This window comes from Ochotona curzoniae, unplaced genomic scaffold (assembly GCF_017591425.1).
Source record: "Ochotona curzoniae isolate NIBS_2020 unplaced genomic scaffold, NIBS_Ocur_1.0 contig_3498, whole genome shotgun sequence".
Taxonomy (NCBI): domain Eukaryota; kingdom Metazoa; phylum Chordata; class Mammalia; order Lagomorpha; family Ochotonidae; genus Ochotona; species Ochotona curzoniae.
Genome location: NW_024465885.1, coordinates 25,435,852 through 25,460,446, shown reverse-complemented (window position 1 = coordinate 25,460,446; position 24,595 = coordinate 25,435,852). Strand labels below are relative to the sequence as shown.

The 24,595-nt window shown below is 36.3% G+C and overlaps 1 protein-coding gene across 1 annotated transcript in view; it reads right to left on the bottom strand.

Annotated features, from left to right (window-relative positions):
- Positions 1-24,595, bottom strand: part of ROBO1 (roundabout guidance receptor 1) — a 1,020,189-nt gene that overhangs the window by 462,158 nt on the left and 533,436 nt on the right. The window contains exon 4 of the mRNA XM_040980627.1: positions 22,034-22,117. Within this exon, the coding sequence (XP_040836561.1) occupies positions 22,034-22,117 (84 nt within the window). The remainder of the gene's footprint in view (positions 1-22,033; positions 22,118-24,595) is intronic.

Sequence of the window (24,595 nt, the reverse complement as noted above, 5' to 3'; positions counted from 1 at the left end):
GAGAGAAGAAACACGTGGCAAAGACAAAATGTATTCTGTGTTACTCAGCTTTGCTTGTTCAAATTTGAGAAATATCCACTTATAGTTGATAAAAATATCAAAAACAAAACACCACACACATTTGGATACAATTATTGTGTTTAATATGATGGCAATTGATATGAATGAATATTTTTTCGGTGTCTATTAATTGTCAGGCAGTGTGTTGGCTTTTTGAAAATGTAATTTTGGTGACAGGCATGGTGAAGTAGCTGGTTAAGTGCACACATCCCACGTTGGATTGTAAGTTCAAGCTTTAGCAGCTCTGCGTTTTGATTTAGCTCTCTGCTAATCACACTGGGAAGTATCAGATATTGATTCAGGCACCTGAGTTACTACTGCCTCCCACGTGGGAGACCCAGATAGACTTTCTGGCTCCTGGTTTCTGCTTGGTCTAGTTCCAGGTGTTGTGGGCTGACTTTTGTGAACTAATAGGCAGAAGAATTCTTCTCTCCTTCTCTATCACTTTGCTTTCTAATAGTATACACTTAACATTTAAATATTATTTAAATAAGTAAATATTTTATTTTTTCAATTAAAAAAATCTATTTATTTGAAAGACTGTATCTGTTGCTTTACTCCTCAGATCAGTGCATGCACAGGACAGGGCCGGGCCAGGCTCCTGAGCCAGGATCCAGGAATTTCATCCAGGTCTCCCATATGAGTGACAGGGGCCCAAATTCTTGGACCTTCTTTAGTTGTTTCAATCAGGCATTGGCAAAGCGTTGGATTGGAAGTGGAGCAGCAAGGACACAAACTGGAGTCCACGAGGAATGCTGGCATCCACGTGATGCCCACCATGTCACAAAGCTGGCTCTGATAAATCTTTTCTTCACAAAGGGTAATTTCAGTTAAAACTCACACTATCTTTTAGAGATAGTTGTTTTTCGTTTTCATATAGGAGTTAAGTAATTTTCCAAAAGGTATCCAGTGGCTAAGTATATAATGAATTCAGATGGAAGTCTGTTTTGTCCATATGTTATTTATTTTACCCTAAATCACATTTTTTTTTTACTGCTTTCATCAGAGTAAAGAGAGAATGGCTTAGGAAGCTGAATTTAAGGACACAATAGGCAGCCTAAGAACATGAGGATCAATAAAAAGCTTCAAAGAATGAATAAATCTCCTTCTGAGGAAGCATACTGTGAATTCCCAGGATCCTATCCAAATGAAGCCTGAGAAACAAAATACTCTAAGCCTGACTTTCGGTCAGAAAGCTAACATAATGTATGCTAAGAGACGATGACTTTGCACTACCTCTTCAAATATTCATCTGAAACAATGGTCAAGGCATTGGAGGCTTTTGTGTTCACCTGATCCTTATGTTTTCAAGGAAGATGCATAATAAAGATAGTTTCTTGATTTGAGCAGAAGGGCAGTTTGAAAGATGAGAGTATTTGAACTCTTAATTAGCAGATGAGTCCCTTTGAAAAGAAGCTCAAGGCACGGCAGTTTTGTTCCCGATCAGAAAAGGAATTTCTTCCAGGATAATCTATAATTTACAGGAGTTTGAAGCTGTAGCTTAAATGGAAGGTTATTAGCACCTATGGCACTGAGCAGGGGGGTGGTTCTCTCTTTTTTCTATAATCAGGCACTATGCCAAGTGAGCAGATGGTTAGAGGTATCCGCTGAAGGTGCTTCTGCATTGTGTGGCCAGCTAGAGTGGCTTCCAGGGAAAATAGGAAAAACAGCTTGACCAGGATCGGAGAGCAGAAATCAGCTTAGTAAAACACAGACATAGCTACTTTGGCACCTGAGAGTGCTTTAGAGAATTGAGATCAATACAGCACATAAGACAGGGGCCTATTGACATTCATGAGTTAGAAGACAAATTTGGTGGCCTGGCCATGTTTGGGAACAAATGTAGAGACAAACGAGCGGTGCCAAATCCCACGGGTGGACAGTGCAAACTCTATTAGCAATTCATGACTCACTGCCTGTGTCCTTACGTGAGTCACTGCAATCCCAATTTTAAATGTATAAAGGTAATCCATAAAATGATAATTTGAAGAAGTTACTGAGCAAAAACGTGGTTAATTTTCACTAGGTTTATACAGCTCTGTCAGCTTCCTAGAGACGCCTTCCTCAAATCATTACTGAGTTTTGTCCTGCAGCTTCATGCTATCCCACTTGCTTCTGTTTAAGGCTCTGGTCCTCACAGTTATTCTTCAGCCTTTTACTTTTGGCAGAGCTCTGCTAATCTGAAAATTGCAAGAATCTGAAAGAAGGGAAGTAGCGTCAGAATGTGTGTGTGTGTGTGTTTAAGTTGGTATTGTAAACACTTTAGCATTTAGAATAGATGCTTAATACTTCTGCAACATTGTCTGGATTGCAAGAACCAAAAAAGTATTAGTAAATTCAATTTAACAGAATATCTGGATAAAATGTATTTGCTTTCACCTCAATATTTTAAGTGAACCTAGCCATGTCAAGATTTAAGCTTTAAGCCATGATTGGACAAAATGTCAATAAATGCAAACACGTTTTGTAAAGTAACTTTCATGTGAACCAATGTCCAGCTCAGCTCACAGAGTTTGCATTTAATTGAATCTGATCTCATTGCACTCTAGGGGATGTTCTCTGAGCTTTGACCTACCTCACTTCAAAGCCTTATGGAGTCTTTCTCGTTACCAATGCTGCCCAGTGTTTGTGTATACAAATGTGAGTATATTTTTATATTGTCTATAAAAGTGTAAATAAGATACACTTATTGTACTATGTCAATTGGAAACAAGGCATCATTTGCAGGTGGAAATAATGGGCTGTTTTATACCATTGTTAATATCTCTTTTCAAGCCTTCCTACTTTGAGCTACAACGATGCATTTTACTGAAAGATTGTGACATCTTTCATAGCACCTTGCTGATATGATTTACCTAACATTCAGGTTATTAGCAACAAGCCTTCCCATCTAATATATCTTACCACAAAAGGTGTCCAAGAAAAATAAAACACACACACATAATGCAGATTATATACTAAAATTATATTTAGCAATGTGAAATTCAGGTGTTCATGATTTTTCTATTAGTTTTATCTATGGAAGGACATGAATATCTACAATTGCATTTTAATTTAGCACACATTATGTTTGCTGAAGGTCTGAACAATGGTTGGAAACCTGTGCTGGTGTGAGGAGGAGGGGTTTTGTGACCTGGACATCCAGCTGACTCAGGGATTAGCTCCTGGCCTAGCACGACACCATTATCACGTGCTGATTTTATCATGCGCAGAAATACTAGTGTTTATACAGGGGGTGGTGATTTAATGACCAACAGCATGTCCTGGAGGCTGAAGCCAGGTCAAAAAATCATCTATTTGTAAAGAGGAATGAAAGCTGCACATCTGATCCCTCAATTTTATGGGATTCTGGATTCTTTTACTGTGGAATGTTGAACTTTTATCATTGTGTTATTTGACAGATTATGTGAGAAGTAATTAAAAAAAGTGTGCATCAAGCCAGAGCTTGTCAAGTTGTGAAATCGCGTTAGTAGAAACAGCTTTACAAGAAATTCAGCTATTTCCTGAAATTATAAATACTGATAAGACAGAACTTGAAATTTCTTTTCAAATTGTCACTTACTGCTAAATAATGTTTTAAGCTATATATTAGTACAATAACAGATGCAGATTTTAATATTGTGTAGACTATCTTTTATCATTTATTTTTAATAAGACTCGATATTTAGCTTAAGACATACTGATATTTTTCCCTTTTATTATCAATTCTGAGAAAAGGAATCCCCCAAATTTATTGTTTACAGTGTGATAGTGGAACTCCTTGTGGATCAGATAATTGACAATGAAATAATATGATTATACAACCCTTTGGCTGGCAACCTGGTAAGCTAGGGTTAGTAAAGTTAGTATTTTGGAGAGCAAGCTGACAATGGCAAGTTCAGTTAACTTATATATTAAAACAAACAAGCCAAAAAATACCCCTAAGTATTCCAACATCCAATTTGACCTTTACATATTACTATTTTTTTTAAGACTTATTTTGTTTTATTGGAAAGGCAGATGTACAGAGAGGAGGAGAGACAGAGAAGATCTTCTGTCCGATCTTTCACTTCCCAAGTGGCCACAGTGGCTGGAGCTGAGCCAATCTGAAGCCAGGAGTCAGGAACTTCCTCCAGGTCTCCCATGTGGGTGCAGGCTCCCAAGTCTTTGGGCCATCCTCAACTGCTTTCCCATGCCACAAACAGGGAGCTGGATGGGAAGTGGAGCTGCTGGGATTAGAACTGGCACCCATATGGGATCCTGGTGCGGTGCGTTCAAGGCAAGGACCTTAACCGTTATGCTATTGTGCCGGGCCCTTTACGTATTATTTTTACTACATCAATTCTGTGCCCAATCCAGTAACAGAAAAAGAAGTATACTTTCTAAATGTATATTAAGATTGATATTGTTAAAATATATATTGTTATGTATTGTTTTCCCAACTTAGAAATAAGACTGTTGAAGGGCGGTTAAAATGCATGGATAGAAATCTCCATGTCATATGTCTGTGGTTGTAAAAGCATACCGCAAGGTAACATATCATTTGGTAGATACCACTCAGGATAGTGTTGGTTATGGCCACCAGTTGGTGTTTATGGAACCCATGCTGAGCCTACGGCTATGGGAAACATTTATTTTTGTAGAGTGTATTGTTTCTGCTAGGTTCAGGGAGCCTCTAGAGATCTCAGTTTGAATTCCATTCCTACCTGTCCTGTTCTGTTAAATTTGAAGCAATGTATTTGTGCCAAGTTCTTGGTTATCCTGGAAAATCTAATAAATTTAGTATGGTAATAGAGTTGTTATTCAACATACCTGGATTTCTAACTCTAATACAACTTGACTGGCTGGGAAAATACGTATACTCTTCTAACAATTACTCCTTTTTTAAACAAGAAACTTTTTTACTTAAAAGGCAAAGAGTGTTGGGGTGGTGTTGTGGCAAACCAGGTTATATCTATGCCTAGTTACCCTGCTTCTGGACCAGCTTTTTCTTAATGCATCTGAGAGGCAGTAGATAATGGCTTCAGTGTTTGGACCCCTGACACCTGCGTGGGAGATTCAGCTGGAGCTCGATCAGGAATTCACCCTGACCCAGCCTCAGTTATAGTGGGCTCTTAGAAAGCTAACTGAGATGATATGATTCTCCTTGTGTCTCGACCATTTTCATACTGCATAGATGAAAATAAATAAACATTAGAAATAAAACATTTTTTTCCATGCAAATAAAAAATACTACCTTCATTGTGCTAATCAAGAATTTTCCACTCAGATAAGTGAGAAATTTAGCATTTATGAGAAATTTTTCATTATGAGTTTAACAAACCCATATCTTTTATTAGAATTCTTGGCTGCAGCGGATGACTTGACGGCATAACACACTAAGCCTCCAGCTGAGTGCTGGCATCCCAGATGGGCACCATTTCGAGTCCTTGCTGTTTCACTTCTGATCCAACTCCCTTATTATAGCCTGGGATACAAGCAGAGGAGGATCCAGATTCTTGGGTGCACGTATCCACATGAGTGAGTGGGAAGAAAACTCCTGATTCGTGACTTCAAATAGACCCAGGCTTGGAGTGAACCAGTGCTTGGCGGATCATTCTTTGTCTCCTGTTGTCTCTGTAACTATGTCTATCCAATAAAAATTAAAAAATCTTTTTTTAATAAAAAAAAGTTTGTGCAAGGAAATGACTAAAAAAAGAATCTAAATGTGAAGTTCATTTCTAAATCATTATGATATCACATGCTCAGGACTTCATTAGGTTGCTAACATTTTTAATGAGCCTTAGTTGCTTCAAATATGTATTTATTAATTTTTGTATATAAGATTGAATGAAAATAACAATTCATTTTATTTTGATAATATGATACAGATTTGGAACTATGGTGGAAATGGATTTACTCACACATTATGTAAAAATATCTACAACTGATTGTGTGTTTTTAGAATTAAATCTATTTGTTTTATTATTTTATGATATAGTTCCATAGACTATGATTTCCCTTCCAGTTTCACCAAGCCCCTGCTCTCCCCCAACTGATTTCTCCTATATCATGACAATAGTGCAGTTCTTTATAGACAGTGATAAGTCTGTCATTCTGCTATTTCTGACATTGTAGGGATGGACAGTGGTGGAGAGTCCAGTATCCTATTGTCATGTATTTTATAGTTTCACTGGGAATCCATCTTTGATTTGGAAGTAGAGATGCACACTGCATTGTATCTTCACATCTGAATATGACAGTTCTTATAACAGTTATTCTACTTCCCCCTTAAATGAGAAGCCATAAAACAAAACAAACAACAGGAACAAAAATAGGAAATTTACAACAACATAAATGACCAATGTGTTCCTGAAGACAGGAAGGAGAACATCAAGAACTTTCTTTCAGAAAATGGTGCTACTGTGTTACCTTTGAGTCAGTGAGGAAATTCGTAAGAATAACAAAAACTTTTATTTTGAATGAATGAATGAAAAAAAAAAAGAAAACAAATTACTAATCCTCCCTAAAGAAGTAGCAAAAACAGTATTGAAAGGGCTATTGACTCTGAATTTTGCATAAGGTTGCAAATGTAGAATTTTTGTTTTTTTTAATGCCTGAGTAGTATTCCATGGAGTAGATGTGCCAACTTTTTTTTTATCCACTCCTCTTTTGATGGGCTTCTGGGTGTTTCCATGTCTTTTCTATTGTCAATTGTGTTGCTGTAAATACAGAATTATAGATCTTTTTTTCATATGCAGATTTTATTCCCTGTGGATATTTCCTCATAAGTGGAAGAGCTGGATCTACTGTATGACACAACTGATTGTGTTTCGTGCAATTATTATCTTAAAAATGAATGAAATTCTATCATCAGCAACTAAATGGCCTCAAGTAGAGACCATTATACTCAGTGAAATAAGTCAGTCCCTAAAGGAGAAATATCATACGTTTTCTCTGCTAAAAAGCAACTTTCATGCAAAACAGATCAGTAGCCCTTTCAGTACTGTTTTTGCTACATTTCAGGGTGTCAGGCATTTTTGTTTTTATTTTTATTTCTTGAAAAAAAGGTCCCTCACTGATTCATGGTTATATAATAGCAAAATTTTATTCAAAATTTTCTTGATTTTCATTTTCATTTCTTCAGGGGCACATTGGTCATTCAGCAACATGTTATTCAACTTAATATTGTAAATTCTCTAATTTTCTTCCTGTTATTTATGTTATTTTATGGCTTTTCATTTAATAGGATGTAGAATAATTATGTTATAGGAACTATCATATTCAGATGTGAAGATGCAATGCAGTATGCATCTCTACTTCCAAATGAAAGATGGACTACCCGAGGTGTGGTAGCCTAGTGGCTAAAGTCTTCGCTTTGTAGACACTGGGATCCCATATGTGTGTCAGTTCTAATTCTGGCTGCTCTGCTTCCCAACCAGCTCCCTTTGAGACCTGGGAAAGCAATTGAAGATGGCCCAAAGCCTTGGGAGCCTGCTCCTGCATGGGAGACCTGAAAGAAGCTCTTGACTCCTGATTTTAGACTGGTTCGCTTCTGGCTGTTGTGGCCACTTGGGGAGTGAACTAATGGACGGAAGATCTTTCTCTCTGTAACTCCTTCTGTCTGTATATCTACCTTTTAAATAAAAATAAATAAATCTTGAAAATTCAACAACGACAACAAGGATGGACTTCCAATGAAACTATTAAACAGTAAGATGTTAGACTCCCTGCCATTGTCCACACCTACAATGTCAGAAAACACTTAAATAGCAGAACAATGGACTTATGACTATTTATGAAGGACTATATTATTGTAATGATATAGGGGAAATCAGGATGGGATAGAGACTTGGTGAAATGGGAAGGGAATCTTGGAGTCTATGGAATTGTATCATAAAATAAAAAAGTTAAAAAAATCCAAAGATATTTATCTAAACTCCTGAAAATAAATATTACTATTAAACATAACACCTGCAAAAAAGCTATTGTTTTGTAGAAACTTTAATCTTAAGTCTAAATCCTGATCCTAAATTTTTAGGTGGTCTGCATCTATGCACTAATTTGAGTAATGTGGTACATTAAAATCTTCATGATATTTATAGCATAAAAATTATTTAATAGATAATATATTAACTTTTTAAAAAGTAACTTACATATATGCAACTTACATGTGTTGCAGAAATAAATTATTGTTGTCCGTATATTCTGCTATGACATTATGTAATTTACTACCCGGCTCACTACTTTAGGCACTCAGATAATAAACGCTATTTCTAAATATTGTGTTTTCATGTATACATAAGATCAGTGAAACTTAATATGTTTTTGCAAACTGACAGACATTCTTTAATAACTTACATAAAAAACTTGTCAATTGATATATTTCTAGTACTTTAAGTACTATAAACATTACTTGTTACTTAAATTGTCATTTGGCTGAAAGGAAAGGGTAAGGCAATTTTAAAATGAAAATAAAATTTTCCTGTGATCTTCACAAAAAACAACTATTTCAGTTGTGGCAGAATAGAAATATTTGATAAATATTAAATTCAATCTAACTTCTTCCTTATAAAACATTCAGTGGTATGTTACTGTAAGTTAGCATACAAGATCAACACCGAACATACCATGTACTAATATTCTGTTAATCTTGTTCGTATTCTGTTTAAGTAATCCTTAAATTTTGCTGTTAGTTTAATTGGTTGATTCTGGAATGTTTCTGCAAAACAAATGTAAATATGGTGTGCAATTTTAAAGATCCATTGATTTTAATCAACAATTAATGTTGTTCTTTGATACTTCAAAACTATTTGAATATCTTGGTATAACTAAATGTGTGCTTGATTTGAGACAGCAGTAGCAAACAGAACTCACAGATACTTACCCAGAAAACACTCCTGTAGAATTTTAAATCCGCTCCATTTAACTGTTTTACCCAACATTTTACTTGTTTGCATATGTAATTACTTTTAGCATCAAAACAGAATCCTCACATATCCATTCAACCACCTTCACAATGTCAACCCAACCACACCAATACTTCAACTTGAACTAATTTCTAGAGAAATTTATTAAATTAAAATTATAGTAACACAAATTGTGTCGAGAAGCTTTTTAAAATTTCATAGTTAAAGACAACTATTATCAAATCATTGTATAGAACTCTGAATTTATCCTCATTCAAGGTGAACTTCGCAACAATTTAATTGTTAAGTGAAAAGATGAAATAGCTGTACGAGGAATACATTACAAGTAACAGGAAGTAGATGCACCTGAAAAGCGTGGGGCAGAGCTTTCTCATTTCTGGTCACTTCAGAGTAATAGATTGATTTAATTTCTGTGTGAATAATTGAAAAAAGTCAATTCAGAACATTTATATTAATGAGAACTTTGGCAGAAACCAATTCCAGTAACGGTAGTTTAGCACTGTACAGTTTTGCGTGTGTGTGGTGGTTGTTGTTAAAGGGCTTTTGAGTTCCTATCAGTTTTTTTTCTTCTTTTTTTTTGTTTTATATTTTGATATAATTCCATAGACTCTGGGATTTCCCACCCTTCACCAAGTCTCCTCTACACCATTTCCCCCGATACTATTACAGTAGTACAGCCAGGTCTTTTAAAATTGAAAACATCTACATCGCTTATGAAAAGAGATAACAAAGTATATTCACTGCTAACAACTGTATCCTAACAACTGGGTGTTGCTTTTAGTTTGAAACACATTGAATGACACGATTTGTTCTACATATGATCCCATACTTAATTTTAAGCCATATCATAAAATTTCATTTTTTTCTTTCTTTTCTTCTTTTTTTTTAACTGAAAAAAAAATCAAATGTAGGCACTTGATTTTGGACTAGGTTTTTATAAACTGAGGTCATGTCTGACCTGAACAGACATAAGAACCCCAATACCACAAAAGCAGATTTTATAAGACATAGATTTGGGGCAACAGTTTTTTTTAAAATTTTTCTTACTCATATCTCTGTCATGTATCAGTGTTAAAATTCAGATGATGGCATAAAATGCATGGCATAGGAAGTGCCCAGGGATACCTGATATAATCTGATAGAATTGTAATAAATCTAAGGAATTGACATTAATTTTTAAAACCCTTCCATTACCAGTTGTGAAACTTTTCACGCACAGTGACAATACTAACAGAATTGACACTTTTTAAAATGCCCCAAATAGAAACAATGATTATTTTGTCACATTTTCATAACAGCTTTTGTTTCAGCAGAAAAAAAAAATATTTTCAGATATTTCCACAACTCTATCAATCTCACTTTCCTAGTTTTCCAATGGTGGCTAGCATCCTGAAATTAGTGTAAATCATTTCTATTTATCTTTTTATAATTTTACCATGTGAGGATGTTTCTTTTGTTTCATCTGTAACATTTAAGTGTTATTCCTAAGAAACTAATGTATCACCAGCCTTTGGTTGTTAACTTTAGTTAGCTAACGGAAAAGTGCTAGAATTAAAATCAGCGAGCCTGCTACTGTGACTTCAATCTTTAAAATCGATTTGGGGGCAAGAAAAAGCCCTTTATGGAACAGTTATTATGAAGTGTTCCATTTTTTTCCATGACCTTTGTTTCCCACTTGTACAATCATTTACACGGAAATTCATTAGTCTTCTCTGGAACAGAAGCACTAAAGGCTATATAAGTAACTACGGGTTAATTGGATAACTGTGGTAATTTGAGAGCAAATACCTGCTGACTTTGCAATTATTAATAATGCATGAAGCTTACTTCAGATAACCCTACCTTGGTATGGAAACCAAGTGAGAATAGAGGCTAGAGTGCCTGTGTTTGATAGTGTGACAAATCAGGAGAAGCACTGTAATTTTGCTCTCTTCCTTTGTGTACAAAATGGAGATAATAAAATCCGTTTTCCAAGCTGTTGTTAGGGAGATGAAGTTAACAAAAGAGCCCTACATACCTACTAGCATTAAGTTATTGTAGTGAATTTCAACTGAGGACAACTAAAAATTTCTTGCAGAACCTGCAGCTGAAATTTGCAACCACAGAGAATCCAATCCAGTTTGTCCTATGGGCATCAGAAGTCCCATTTCTTAGGCTAGCATTCATGCTGCCTTGGGTCTACAAAAGTGAGATGCTCAATCTAAGAGCTAGGGCTGGGCATCAAACTGAAGTAGTCCTGTTAACTGCCAGAAGTGCTTGAGTTTAACTGCTAGACCAAATGCCCATCAGTGATCAGATTTCTTGAAAGAGACATAGCTGCACCTCTGGACAACATGGGTTCTTATGGAAGCCTCATTTCTCTTCTCCTTCCAGTGAGTTTGACAGCCCACAATTAACTCTTAAATTCTTACTAAAATATTGATAATAATTTCTGGTTCCTTTCACTACGGTTTCCTGATAAATGTTTGGGCAAGTGGAAAGCTGCTATGTAGCAACTGAAAATTACTTGCTATGGAACATTATGGATAAGCTCTTGGTGGTTAACTTGTCTGCTTGATTTGAAGTAAGTAAAAACTGATTCAAATGTGGAATGCTGTCCACTGTTTCATTTAAGCCACTGAAGAGGCCCAGCTCTGAAACAAGCATTCCCCTTTCCTCTAGCCCTTGCTCCTTTGCACCCTAATCAACTATGTAAAGATTATCAACAAAATAACAATATATAGAAAACAAATTTGGACAGGAGACCCTGGCAGTAATACAATGATGATATGATTCTGTATTCCCTGTAAAGAAGCGGTAATTGAGGCAATGTTCTAATTGACTCAGTAGTTCCTGTGACAGGCTATAAATAAATAAACAAACAAACCAAGGTCTAAACAACAGTTAGCTTTGTTTACCCATGACCATTTATAGGAAGGATATACCCTGTTGTTAGAGCTATTGCATCTGAAAACCAGACCCAGTACTGCTAGACCAGGGCAACGAAAAGTACAATACAAATTAACTTGGCAGTGTGCTCAGGTCTCTTGTGTAAAAAGTTAGAGCATTGATTAAGAAAGTGCAGGATCCTGAATGTTAAATCGAAGTTACATAAGTGAGTTCAACTCTGTTGATTCTCCCTTGCTGGAAAGAAGATCCATTCTTCTGTTCTTTGAAGCTGGACCTGTCTTATTTAGAGACTTGAAGCAAGTTATCATGCATAGCAATATCCATGCACTTCACATCCAGTTCATCACTCATCATCATCTCTAGGGTAAAGATCCATTCAGGAGCCAGAGAGATGTCAAGGGTAATGCTGCTGCCAACAGTGCCAGTGTGCCATGTGGGTGCCAGTTCAAGTCCTGACTGTCCCACTTCTGATCCTGCTTCCTGCTAACCTTATTCCACCAGTGAAGAAAGGTGGCCTGAGGTGCTTGGGGCCCTGTATGCATGCGGAAGAAATGGAAGAAATTTCTGGTGGCTGACGTTGTCCTGTCCAAGTCTTGGAAGTTGTGGCCATTTGAGGAATAAACCAGCAGATGGGAGACTTTCCTCTTTATCTGCCTATACCTCTCTCTTTGTAACTCTACCATTCAAATAAATCTTTAAAAATTCACATTCAATTCTCAGAATGTTACAACTGAAATATTTGACCTAGCAAGAGAAGGCTTTCTAGATTTTGTTCCCCTTTATTACCAGAAACCTGGAAAACAGTAATGGGATGCTATTTCAAATGAAGTAGAGCAGAAAAGAATAAAAATAATTTGAAAATGAGTGGATTTATTATTGTGCCTGCATTTAATAGATTCTGGATTAAAGGACAAGTTTGAGCAACTGGAAATAGTTCAAGCTGCAATCCTGGTATCAACTGAAATTTAGACTCAAATGTTGTTTTTAGTAAATAAACTTTAGAGGTCAGAAATTATTTGGCGCAACAGAGAGGGAGGAATATATGTGATGATCAAGTCTTTGGCATGTCCAAATTCAAGATTTATTTCAGTGTAAGACAGAGAGAAAAGTGTATCTATAATAGGCCTTATACGGATTACATATCGAAATAACATCTGGCTGTCTTCAGCTAAACAAAATACAGTTTTGAAAACAACTTCACTGATATCCATTAGTTTGTTTTAAAATATGGCTACCAGAAATTTTGAAATTATACATGTGGTATACATCTGTGACACATTATGTTTTTATTGGGCAGTGTGATGTAGAGGGATATAAATGTTTGGGTCGATTTATCATTTATGACATACTTGCCTATTCTCCAACTCTGTTTCTTGAAATGAGCCAGAATGCATTCCTTTCAACCACACATTCTGAACTACACTTTGCATCTCTGCAAAGCACGGCACTGCTTGTTCTGTGTAGGCTGGAGATGCCATTAGCAAGGAACACCCCTGGAATTGGTCCCTGATGTCACCGTGGACCACAGGGTCATATAGTGGTCAAGGACAAATGGTAGCCGTCTACTACTGAAGACAAAGTGATCTTGTTTTGATAGCCATCAATGGATTTCCATGGAGGTTTTTGCTGTGGTTTAAATAACTCCATAGAACTGAAATAATGATTCATGAAGGTTCAGTGAAAATTAAAACTTACCAAACAACAGTGAGGTGTGATGAAAAAAGACCTGATGATTCATGTAATGGAAAGTCATGTTCTGCCATAGTTGCCAGAAAATAATCCCTCATCCATAGCACAGGCTAGGAGAAGCCCCATAATTGAAGAAGAGGCCAGAATGTTGTGAGAAGAGACATACAATATTATGCCCTTTAAATGCACTCTCTTTCTGGATTTCCTAAAAGAAGCCCATTTATCAAGATGTTTGATTTGAAGGGAAAGAAATACAGACTATTGCTGTTGCTTTACTTGAACATCCAGAAAACTACTGGATTCCATTTGTCACTATAGAAATGTAAACTTGTACCTTAAGCACACATGTGACTGCTTATGAAAATCCATCTTGTGATAATTTTGCCTGTTTTTGAATACCCTGTTGCATCAACAGCAGAGTAACACCTTGTCTTCCTGATTCAGGTGAGGTTTTTTTTTTTCTTTTTCTTTTCTTTTTAAGATTTTTATATTTGTTTGAAAACTAAAATTAGAGAGAGAGGTATGGAAAGAAAGAGAGAGGAGACAGTGGGAGGTGTGTGTGTGTCTGTGAGAGAGAGAGAGAGAGAGTTTCCATCTGCTTTTGCATTTGGCTGCGACAGGCAGGACTGGGCCAGGCCAAGGCTACGCGGCTCCCCCAAGTTTGTCATGCGAGTGCAGGGACCCAAGGGCTTGAAGGATCCACTGTTGCTTTCCAAGGCACAATTACAGAGATTTGGACTGGAAAAGGAGCAGCTGACATTCAGGTGCTCACATTGGGTATTGGTGCCGCAAGTGAAGGTTAACATGATGTGCTGCAGACCTGGCGGCAAGCATATTTTTAATGGTAGGTCACTGTTAGAAGTGCTATTAAATCTTTATGTATGTGTTTTTTAAATCAAATATCATGTCTCTATAAATATGAACCGAATATTGTCAGACCTGTAACGATTTGGCAAAAGGTTTATGGGAAAATCTGAAGTAGATATAAACTTACTTTGGTTTAGAATTTCTGAAAACCATGTATAGTTTCCCCATAGTACAGTTTTTCGAAGAACCCTTACTGATCTTCAGCACACTCATCTCTTTGGTCCACAAAGAGGAGAGCCGGGTCTCAGACAAACTCAAGGATTATTCTGTATATCATACAGTATAATGTAGATATATAAGTTTTAGTCTTCCAGATATCATTTCTTTGTTATATAAAAGCATAATGGGTCACACTGAATGTTGATACTAACTGTAATATCAATCTGCAGTAGATTCATTTGCTCCTCATAGCAATGTAAAAAAATTAACAATTTGTTGCTATAAAATGCCTATTTATTTCTTTTTTTCCCAGTGCTCCATGTGTTAACTTTTGAGATAAACTAAAGGTGGGCTAAGGTAGTCTTTAAAGATTAGAAAGACGTTATATATATTTGCCTTTCAAAATAAATCAGTGAAATGTCACCGGATATTATTCTCTTTTAATGATTTAGATCACTAAAACAGACATCTAGAAGAGTGATTTGCATCAGACCACAGCAGGGATCTGAAGAAGTGCAGGGATTAGACTCTACGCAGTCAGCAATGCTGGCTGGAGTGTGAGCCCCATGCTGCTGACAGGCACTGCCTAGGTGGCTGGGAGCCTGAGACGGGTTTCACTAAGTTAGCAGGGAGTCACTTTCAAAGCAGGCTTTTGCAATCAAAGGGGAAAATACTGATGTTGCAGCATTAGCTGACAAACAAGTGAAAGTTTTAACAGAATTATCCAGATAATTATTCAGTTATTTTACTGTAATTACTGAAACCTCCAGCATTGTCTATATCTTAAAAGTAATGAACTACTAAGTCCAAACATTACATATATATATACATATATATATAATATATTTTTACTTCAGCCTATTATCCTAATTTCTATCTTATTTGCTTGCCTTCATTTTTTCAGAGAACTGGCAGAACTGCTTAGTAATTGCAGTCGCTCTAAACCAAATCACAAATTTGACAGATTTGTAACTTGAAAACTATATATCTCTTTCTTTCAGTTACTGTGGAACTAATGCAACTGCTGAACTGACAGGGGGTGATGTTATTCCAGATACTTGTCTATAGCAAGTAGATATGGTTTGCTTTACAATCATTTAAAAAAATGCTTATTTATTTCCTTTTAGGCATAAATCCTATAAACAGAAAGCTAAGGATGGATTACCATATATGACACCACAAAAAGGAGAAGTTCATGGTTTTGATCTGTCAATACATGGCATTTTAAGCCAGTGGTTATTATTTATATATATTGCACAGAGAGTAAGAAAAAGAGTTACATAAACATGCAAATTAATATCTGATTTTCTATTGTTAATTTAAATTACATATGTATACACACACAATCACTAAGGTTATATAATTTTGTTTTTATTTTTTCTGCACTTTGGTCTGTGTTTTCAAACTTCCTATGTTATGTTAAAGAAAGAACATTAAACATTGGATTTAGAGTATGGGCACTTGGAATACCTGCCTGGGTTGAGCCTCAGATACTTCGCCTCCAACTTAGTGCCACAATCACGTGCACTGTCAGCTGCTAATGGCTCAAGTAGTTGTGTCTCTACTATTCACATGAGAGACAAAAATTGAGTTATAGGACTTTGGCTTTATTCTGGCCCATGCCTGGCTGTTATAAATATCCAAGGAGTAAACCAGTGGATGGAAGATTATTCTGTGTCTTTCTGTTTCACTCTCTGTCTCTGCCTTTCATTTAAAAAAAAAATTTAAAAAGTTTAAAAAAACTTGATGAAAATATGTCAGGGTGGGAATTTGGGGAGGGGATAATCCCAGTTTCTATGAAATTGTACCATAAAATCAAAAATTCAAATTAAAAATTTAACAAAAAAAGGAAAAAAAACAACCTGAAGTCAGAAGATGTGGTTCTAATTCAGTATTTTTTTACAAAATGTCTTGACTAAATCATGCTAAACTTCGGGGTGGTCTCAGTTTCATTAAATGTAAACTCATGAAATTTGAGATTTATCATACATTTCCTGCATATCATAAACTGCAATGGTAGCATTATCCCTGGAATCAAAGAAATAAACTTAAAATTTCTTCTGATAGTAGTCTCAAGTTCTTTGGACATCAGAGAGCACAAAAGAGTTCTCAGAAGTTTAACATATACTTACATTTTCTAAATGTTTTGGAGGGACAATAAAAGACATGTTACAGAATGTAGGGAATAAATTATGAATAATGAGAAGAAAGAAATAGCAACGGATTTAATGAAAGAATCTACATTCCAAAAGATAGCAAGTAGAGATTATGGAAGAAAATTAGGAACATTTCCCATAACCAAAATGAAAGTTCTCTAGTTTAAAAGAGCCTAACTTGTGCCAAGCATGACCAGTGAAGCAAGCTAACATGAGCAAAGAATAAACACTAAAAATTCTTTGTTTTTTAAAATATATTTCCAACAAGTGCTGGGTATGCTTTCAAGAGAACAGGATTCTGATTATAAGAGGATATACCAGAAGAGAAGAAAAATGAGTTCTACAAAATAGAAAATCCAATAAAAATGTGATGTGGTAGAGTACCAGATGTAAAGAAAAACATGAAGATTTGAAAAAAAATGAAATGATTAACTGTAGATAATGAATAATTTTATGACAAAAAGGAAATGCACTTATAATAATCTGAGTCTGCAATATATTACATGCAGGATAGCTCACTTAGCCACACTAATACAAACTCTAACAATTTAAAAAAATGTGGTAGCAAGACAACGGCAGTGTATATATACAGAATGTCTAAAACTAAGAAATCCATAAAAAAGTTGGGATTCATATTATTTTCAAGGCAGAAAGAAAACTATGAGATGAAACATCAAGAGGAGTAAGTAAGTAGGTTTTTGAGAGGATGGGATCAAGGATGGGGTGTTGAGTAGGGACCTGCTTATTTCTGCTTAAAGCTTTTGTTCTATTTGACCTTTAGAAATATGTGCATTAATTATTTTGACAATAGTGAACCTAGGATGGGAATTTGCAGAGACCAAAAACATTGATCTTTTAAACTGTGCTGCTCTTAATAAGGAGCAGGGCTGGTCTGTTCAATTTTCAGCTACACACTCAAGTGTAGCTTATAGACCTAAACTCATTAAAATTCAAGTCCTTGTGAGGTCAGAAATGTATAATTAATTATGGACTATTTTTCTTCTAAAATACTGAAACTAACATTACATCCTGTCGCTATTATTAATAGCATCATCCTGAGAGGGTTTTAACAAGGATTAAATGAGCTACTGTATGTAAATGTTTAGAAAATGGACTTGCACATAAGAAGCAATAATAAGCTCCAGTTATTCATACAATTGAAGAATCCACATGTTTCCCTTGCTTTCAGTGGTAAGGCTATATAAGTAAGAACACAGATAGTGTGACCCAAAGACCAACATCATCAATTAATAGCTACCTGCTAACATCCATTTTTATTCATGTGGGCAAAATCATGGTTTTGCCATGGATATTTATCCTCATAAGATAGCATCTATTTTGGTTCCCTCTAAGGAGAATTATAACCAAACAGAGGTGCTTGTGTGTGTGAGCAGGGGTAAATGATTGTAGTAGCTCCAATTTGAAGTTATTCTGAAATTTCTAACACTTTACAACAAAGATTTCACACAGATTGACACTGGACTCTGATAATTTTTCAATTTCAAAATTTTTAATTTTGCAACTATCTTTTCTTTCAGTATCCTTAAAACAAACTTGTGGAGATGAAGGACGCTGTATTAGTTTTAGTGTGAAGAATTGGGGATTGGGCATATATTTGTGCGTAAAAATAAAAAAAACATTAGATATTTTGATATTCAGAAATATGTATAAAGTAGGTTGTCTTACCTGAATATTTTTTGTGAAAAGACAAATCTGTTATTGAAATGTATTAGCTCCTTCTTATCCTTTCATTTTCACATATCAATGTATTTTTTTTTTTAATTTGATGTCATTGGCTAAAACTTCTAAAAATTCCCATACATCATTTTGTGAATTATTTAAAAAATTTGACTATTTCTAAAGTACTTAATTTTCTCTCTCTCTCTCTCTCTTTTTTTTTTTTTTTGGCAACATATCCCCTTCCAGCAGTCAGCAGAAAATGTGCTCTTTTCAGAAGCCCCATTTAAAAAACACTGATGATTACATGTTTAATTTCTTTGGGATGTGTGGCTGGCTCCATAAAGTGCTGCACTGAAATCCTATCTATGGCTGTTCTCAAAACAAAGGCTATGTTCTGTGAACTGTTAACCCCAGTGTTTATGGCAGGCTTGGTTGAACAGCAAATGGGCTACCTCACTGTAAAGAATGTACAAGTTCACTTTAACACTACAGTGCCACCTTAGACATTGTTTTGCATTAACTGCTTCGTGAAAGGGAGAGTGAAATATTGTAGAACCTTACATTGCCTTATTGTACTGTGTCAGAGATAGGAAGGAGAAAGATATCAATCTATACTTCTCTGAAACAATGCTGTTGCTTTTCTTGGGGCTTCCACCTAAATCCCTTATAGTATGAGGTAAGATCATATATGCTGTGAGAAGCAGCAATTATAGAAGATTATCAGTTGTTGACTAGGCCATTAATAACAATATAAATTCATGTCTATAAAATGAAATCCACGGATTCTGGTGGATAGTTCAATTTGATAGGTCCCAAATGGTTTCAGTCACCCCAGAGCAAGGGTTTTAGTGACAAATTAGCTTAGAGTGGCAACTCTTTTTCCTTTCCATAGTGAGAAAAAGAACAGAGGAGTTAGAATGCAAATTTTAGTGACAATGATATTTCTTTGGAACTGTTTCATGTTTGACAGTGTTTTCTAGAATTGTAGATTCCCTTCCTGTTTTTGTGGGAAAGCATTTAAACCATTCGTTCTCTCTCTCTCCATCTCTCATTTTTCTTTCTTCTCTTGTAAATGCAGAGAGACACAGAAAGACATTGAAAAGGCTCTGTCATCTGGAAGATGGATCCCTGGAATGCCTGCAACACCCAGTGCTGGTGAGAAGGCTGGACCTCTTTCTGGGTCTCCGAGAGAGGTAAGAGGGATCCGGTTCTTAAACCATCACTTGCTTCCTCCTAGAGCACATGTGAGCAGGAAGGTGAATTGGAAGCAGAGGAGCTAGAACTTCAAGTGGGCACTCTAATACAGGCTTTGGATTTCTTAAGTGGAAAGTCAAGCCAAGTGTGCACCACCTCTATCTTCTTTTCTTCTTCTTCTTCTTTTTTAACAAGACTCTGCAGTTTGCTTGGATTTTTCTTTTCTTTTTTTTTTTTTTTTGGCACCAAAATTGCTTACATTCTAGATTCACTAAACTACAGGCAATGCACATTACATATGTAAAAGTGTTGTGTCTTCATTCTGAACAGAATATTCTCCAAAATAAAGGTTTTATCAGTTCAACTATCGTTGATTCACAAACAAGGAATTCACACACTCATACACACATTCACATATCTATGTGTGTTACAAAAGACAAGGGATTCTATAAGTTTTGCTCAGTAATACCTTGACCCATTATTAAAACTTCAGGACCAACTGAAATCTTTTTGTAATTGTTTTCAAACATCCAAACTGTTTTCTGTTTTATTTTCTAGCAATACTCCAATGAGTAAAATCATGGCAAGAAGCAAATGAAAGGGATATAGGGCTCTATTAGAAAATAGGAAAAATAAAAAAGGTATTTGAATGAGCAAAAATATACTGGAGTGAAATCCATGAAATCACTATCTTTTAGTACCAGGTTATTAAAAATGGTCCCGAGTTACAGTTTCAGAACAAGATTATTCAGAAAATAGCCTTCCAGGTATTTTGTACTAAGTTACATTCCTATAATTAATCTTATTGTAGAACACAAGCACAATTTTACAGTTATTTTTACCTCCTTTTAACTCAGCTAATGATAGGTCTGGTAGCAGATTTCTGACTACTGATTAACCTAAAAGGGGAAACTAAACAATAATGAAAACAATGTTTTAGAGTTACACCTATCATTATAATACATTGTTGCTTAAACTCTTCTAATTTAACACTCCAACATGATTTATGCTTTATATATAACTTTTCAGGAGACCCAGAAAAGAGAAATAGCAAATCTTGTTAGTGATACTAAACAATGCACCTTGTTTGGGTGATGTGACTACAAGGCGATAGAACCAACACCCGGCAGCGAAGGAGATGACTCTTGAGGAAGGATCCTACCTCAGAGTCCTCCATTCTCAACCATGGACTGTTATCCTCTCTACAGTGTGAATAGGGCATTCAAGAACTCTAAGTTCCTGGGAAACTGTCACACAAACTCCCTTGCCATCTCACCCCAAGTGCCTTAGTTTGTTGGTCTTTTTTGGATCTGCATTGTCATTAAAAAATAAGAGGGCAATTAAAATGAGGTGTCAATGGCACTGAAAAATGCAGTACTGAATTTGTTTGCAAAGGTGTTAATTATTTTTGGTACTTATCCTGAAGGTTTCAAACTCAAAATAATTTAGATTATGGACAAAAATGAGAGAGTAATATTTCTGCAACGCAGAGGAGTATCCTAAAGTATATTACCTGTTTATTTACACCAGAAATATGTCCATCAGTTTGTTTCCTTGTTAACATAGACAACTGTGTTGCTATACTGATGTAACACTTTCACTACCTCCAGCCTAAACTACTCAAAACTCACTGCCAACACAACCCACCCACAACTCACAAGCTAGCAAGCTGTGGAGAACTGTGTTAATAGGAGTTAATGAAGGGCATACAGTTGGTATTACAAGACTGCTATCATATCATTACCTGACTGAATGGGTACAATTGCTATCTTTCATTTTCATTCCTTTCCAATGTTTTGAGTTATCTTAGATGTGAAACATGCACTAGTATGTAAATTATAGTTTGAAATTCTGTCGGCAACTTATTTTCCACATTAATTCTACCACATATGAGGCTCCTTTATGCTAGTGTGTCCATGCATTTATTTCAGAAGTGGTTGCTGGCTAAAGTAACAATTCATGCAGACAGAATCCGAAGACAGAAGTTGGTAATAATGCATTGAATTTCACTAGGTGACCAATTGTTTTCTGTGCTTTATACGACTGCGAGTATCATACATACACACAAAAAAACAGTGTGTATAGCCAAAACCAAATTACTGCTGGGTAGTCTTGTACACCTTTCTTGTAGTAATTTAGTCAAAGATTAAAGCTCTAAGAAACTATTACTCTTCTAAACATACCATCATATCAAAGTTTCAGTGCATCAGCATCATTAGTGTTACATAGCAAACCACGCATATGAATGCATTTTCATACTAAATTCTTATTGCCCACAGTGTTTACTTGGGCAGTGTGACCACCACTCAGCTGCAGAATGAAGTCAAGAAAATGAGAGCAGGACGCTGCTATGCTTGGGAATGAGAAGATAATTTTGCACAGGTGGTTAGTGATGGGTGGAGGTGAAAGCATTTTAGGAGGAGGTTAGTATTTGGGAAAGAAGCACTCTACCTGTGTAGCCCAGCGAATTGTCATCGTTATCAGAGGTGGGGGTCGGCGTCCCGTGGTCTTTCCCCCTCTCTAGTTCTTCAGGGTCTGTCGGAAACAACACCAGAGCTGCTGATGGGGTTACAGTGGTAACAGTAGATGCCATTCCGATCACAGCATGTCCAGACACAAGCAAATCCACGAGTGACAGCAAAACACACAGGGACAACACACAGCACACTTCATCCTCGCCCGTCCTGCGGCACACTAAACCCTGCCAAGGTCCCAGCACCATGGCTTGGAGTTTCTACTGCCTCTCCTTAATTTCCCGAAGTCTGCTCTGCCTGCACCTTTGCTGCACTTCAAAGCCGGCAAATGGCTCTGTCTGCCCAGTGTGAGGCGGCCAGCATGACTGAGGGAGCATCTGGAGCAGAGAGAGGGCAGGGTGGCTGAATGCTAGCATTGCTAATTTTCCACCTTATTGTTAATCAAAGCTATTGACTGTGATCACTCCCCATCATCGCTTCATCTCCTGGCAATTACGGACTCGAGGGACTGCATCTCCTATGAGTGGGGGAGGGGTGGGGAGAAGAGAGTCTAATCCACTGAGAGGGGCTTGATAAAAAAATCTTACTTTTTTTTTTTTCCTGAGACTCAGCAAAGAAAGCGATGCAACGTCTCATCTTTCAGAGGGCAACAATTTGTCATTTTAAACTAGTGAGAGAAAATCCTTCAATTGACTATATGAGGAAAATGACAACTTTGAATACTTTGGTTTGGATGTTTCAAAACATTCCAACTTGTTTGAAGTGGTTGAATATAATCGTCCACATATGTATTTGCATTCCTCTATTATTTTGTGCAACTAAAAAAAAGTTTTAAGTTTTTAAGTGTCTTCAAATTGTACATTTGGATTTTCATATAGACTTCAGATTTGAGGTTTATCATCTGATGTTCCGGTGCCCATAAACTGAGCTGTTCTCTGTATATATCCAGAAGCCCAGAGACTCCACCGGCTAAGATTCCCTCCCGCTGGTACCCTACCTGCCTGAGATTATGAACACTGTTTGCAGCTTGGCTGCTGATAAGCAGACACAGACACAATAAAAACCGAGCGAGTGCCTTGTAAATTGCAATAACACAGAGTTATAGGTCATGCAGGTCGTGTGGCTTTGCAGGCTTTTTAACACCTTAACAGCATCTACTGAGGATTTCTTCTTCTGAGCAGTGAAGAGGCACGGCTGTGTTCTCAGGGAAGCAAGGGCGTCACTTAGAAACGAGGCAGCAAGTACCTGCAGGTAATGCCCGTAGGAGCATCACCGGCGTCATTAATTTTGTGTCTGCTAGCTTTTATCTGGGTCAACGTATTTTTCCTAGACACAGCTATTTCAGATGATTTAGAAATTTTAAAACAAAGGGGTGAAAAGTCTTACAAAAGCCTGCTTTGTGGATTATCTGTGGAACTTATTTATCTGCACTAATCCCCATGTTTCCCGCCTCTCTTTTGAAGTGTTATGTAATTAATCTGAGGTGACTAAATTGCAAAAAAAAAAAAAAAAATCGAATCTTCACAGATACAAGAAAAAAAAAAGAGCTCCCTCTTGCTTTCTCTCTCTTTCCAATAATGGCTGTAATTGCACACACGTGTGTGTGACTGCGTGCGTGTGTGTCCTTAAAAGCAACTATTGTATGGCAGTTTGAGAAGTGTGCACTGTCTCATCTCCCAGCGTGTTCACTTACTGTACATACAAGTTGTTTAGATAACAAATTTTAAGGCATATCAACTGAGAAACGTTCTGCCAGAAACCTAAGTAACCTTGCTCACGCAGAATATTTCAATAGAAAGATAAACAAAAGTTACTTCTTGAGATGTAGTCAATCTCTTTCAAGGGGATAATGTCTACTGACTCATGATCTTAAGAGATGAAATATATTTGGGGTCACATTAATATTGCAGATTAATTACTTTTAATAATAGGACTTGTTTCAGGGGAAGTTTTAATGTACAAAAAAGGCTTATTCAATATGGATGTGTACAGTTTTAATCACCGTTAAAAATATAAGAACATCATTCAAATCTGCTACAGAAGCGAAATTGGTTTTTCATTTTACTGAAAGACTTTGGGGAGGTTTGTGTAGCTTTTACTCTAAAGCAACAGGAATGAGAAAAGTAAGTTTCCAGTAATTTGCAACGAGGTGCCTAACTATGCTGAAAGTAGACTTTTCAGGTCTGTTCCACTAATGCTTACTGATTTTTAAATTTGATTTTCTGTATCCTACTGCAGTTTTGGTACCCACTTAGGTACAGGGAAGAACAGATTTTAACATTTATCCATGAATCTTACCATTTCCATAAGACACCTTTTTGTCTGCTACTATCTTTAATTAATGTGATGCCTATAACAGGTCTAAGCCAACCAAAAAGTGGTAAAAATGTTTCATTTTTACTCCACTAATTGTTTTCTAACACTCCTTCCACTGCTTAGCATTGACAGATAATGATAAAATGTAACAGCTGCTGAACCACTATACCATACACGTTGCAAGGCTAATTCTGAGTCCAAAAGATATTTCTTCTATTTCTAC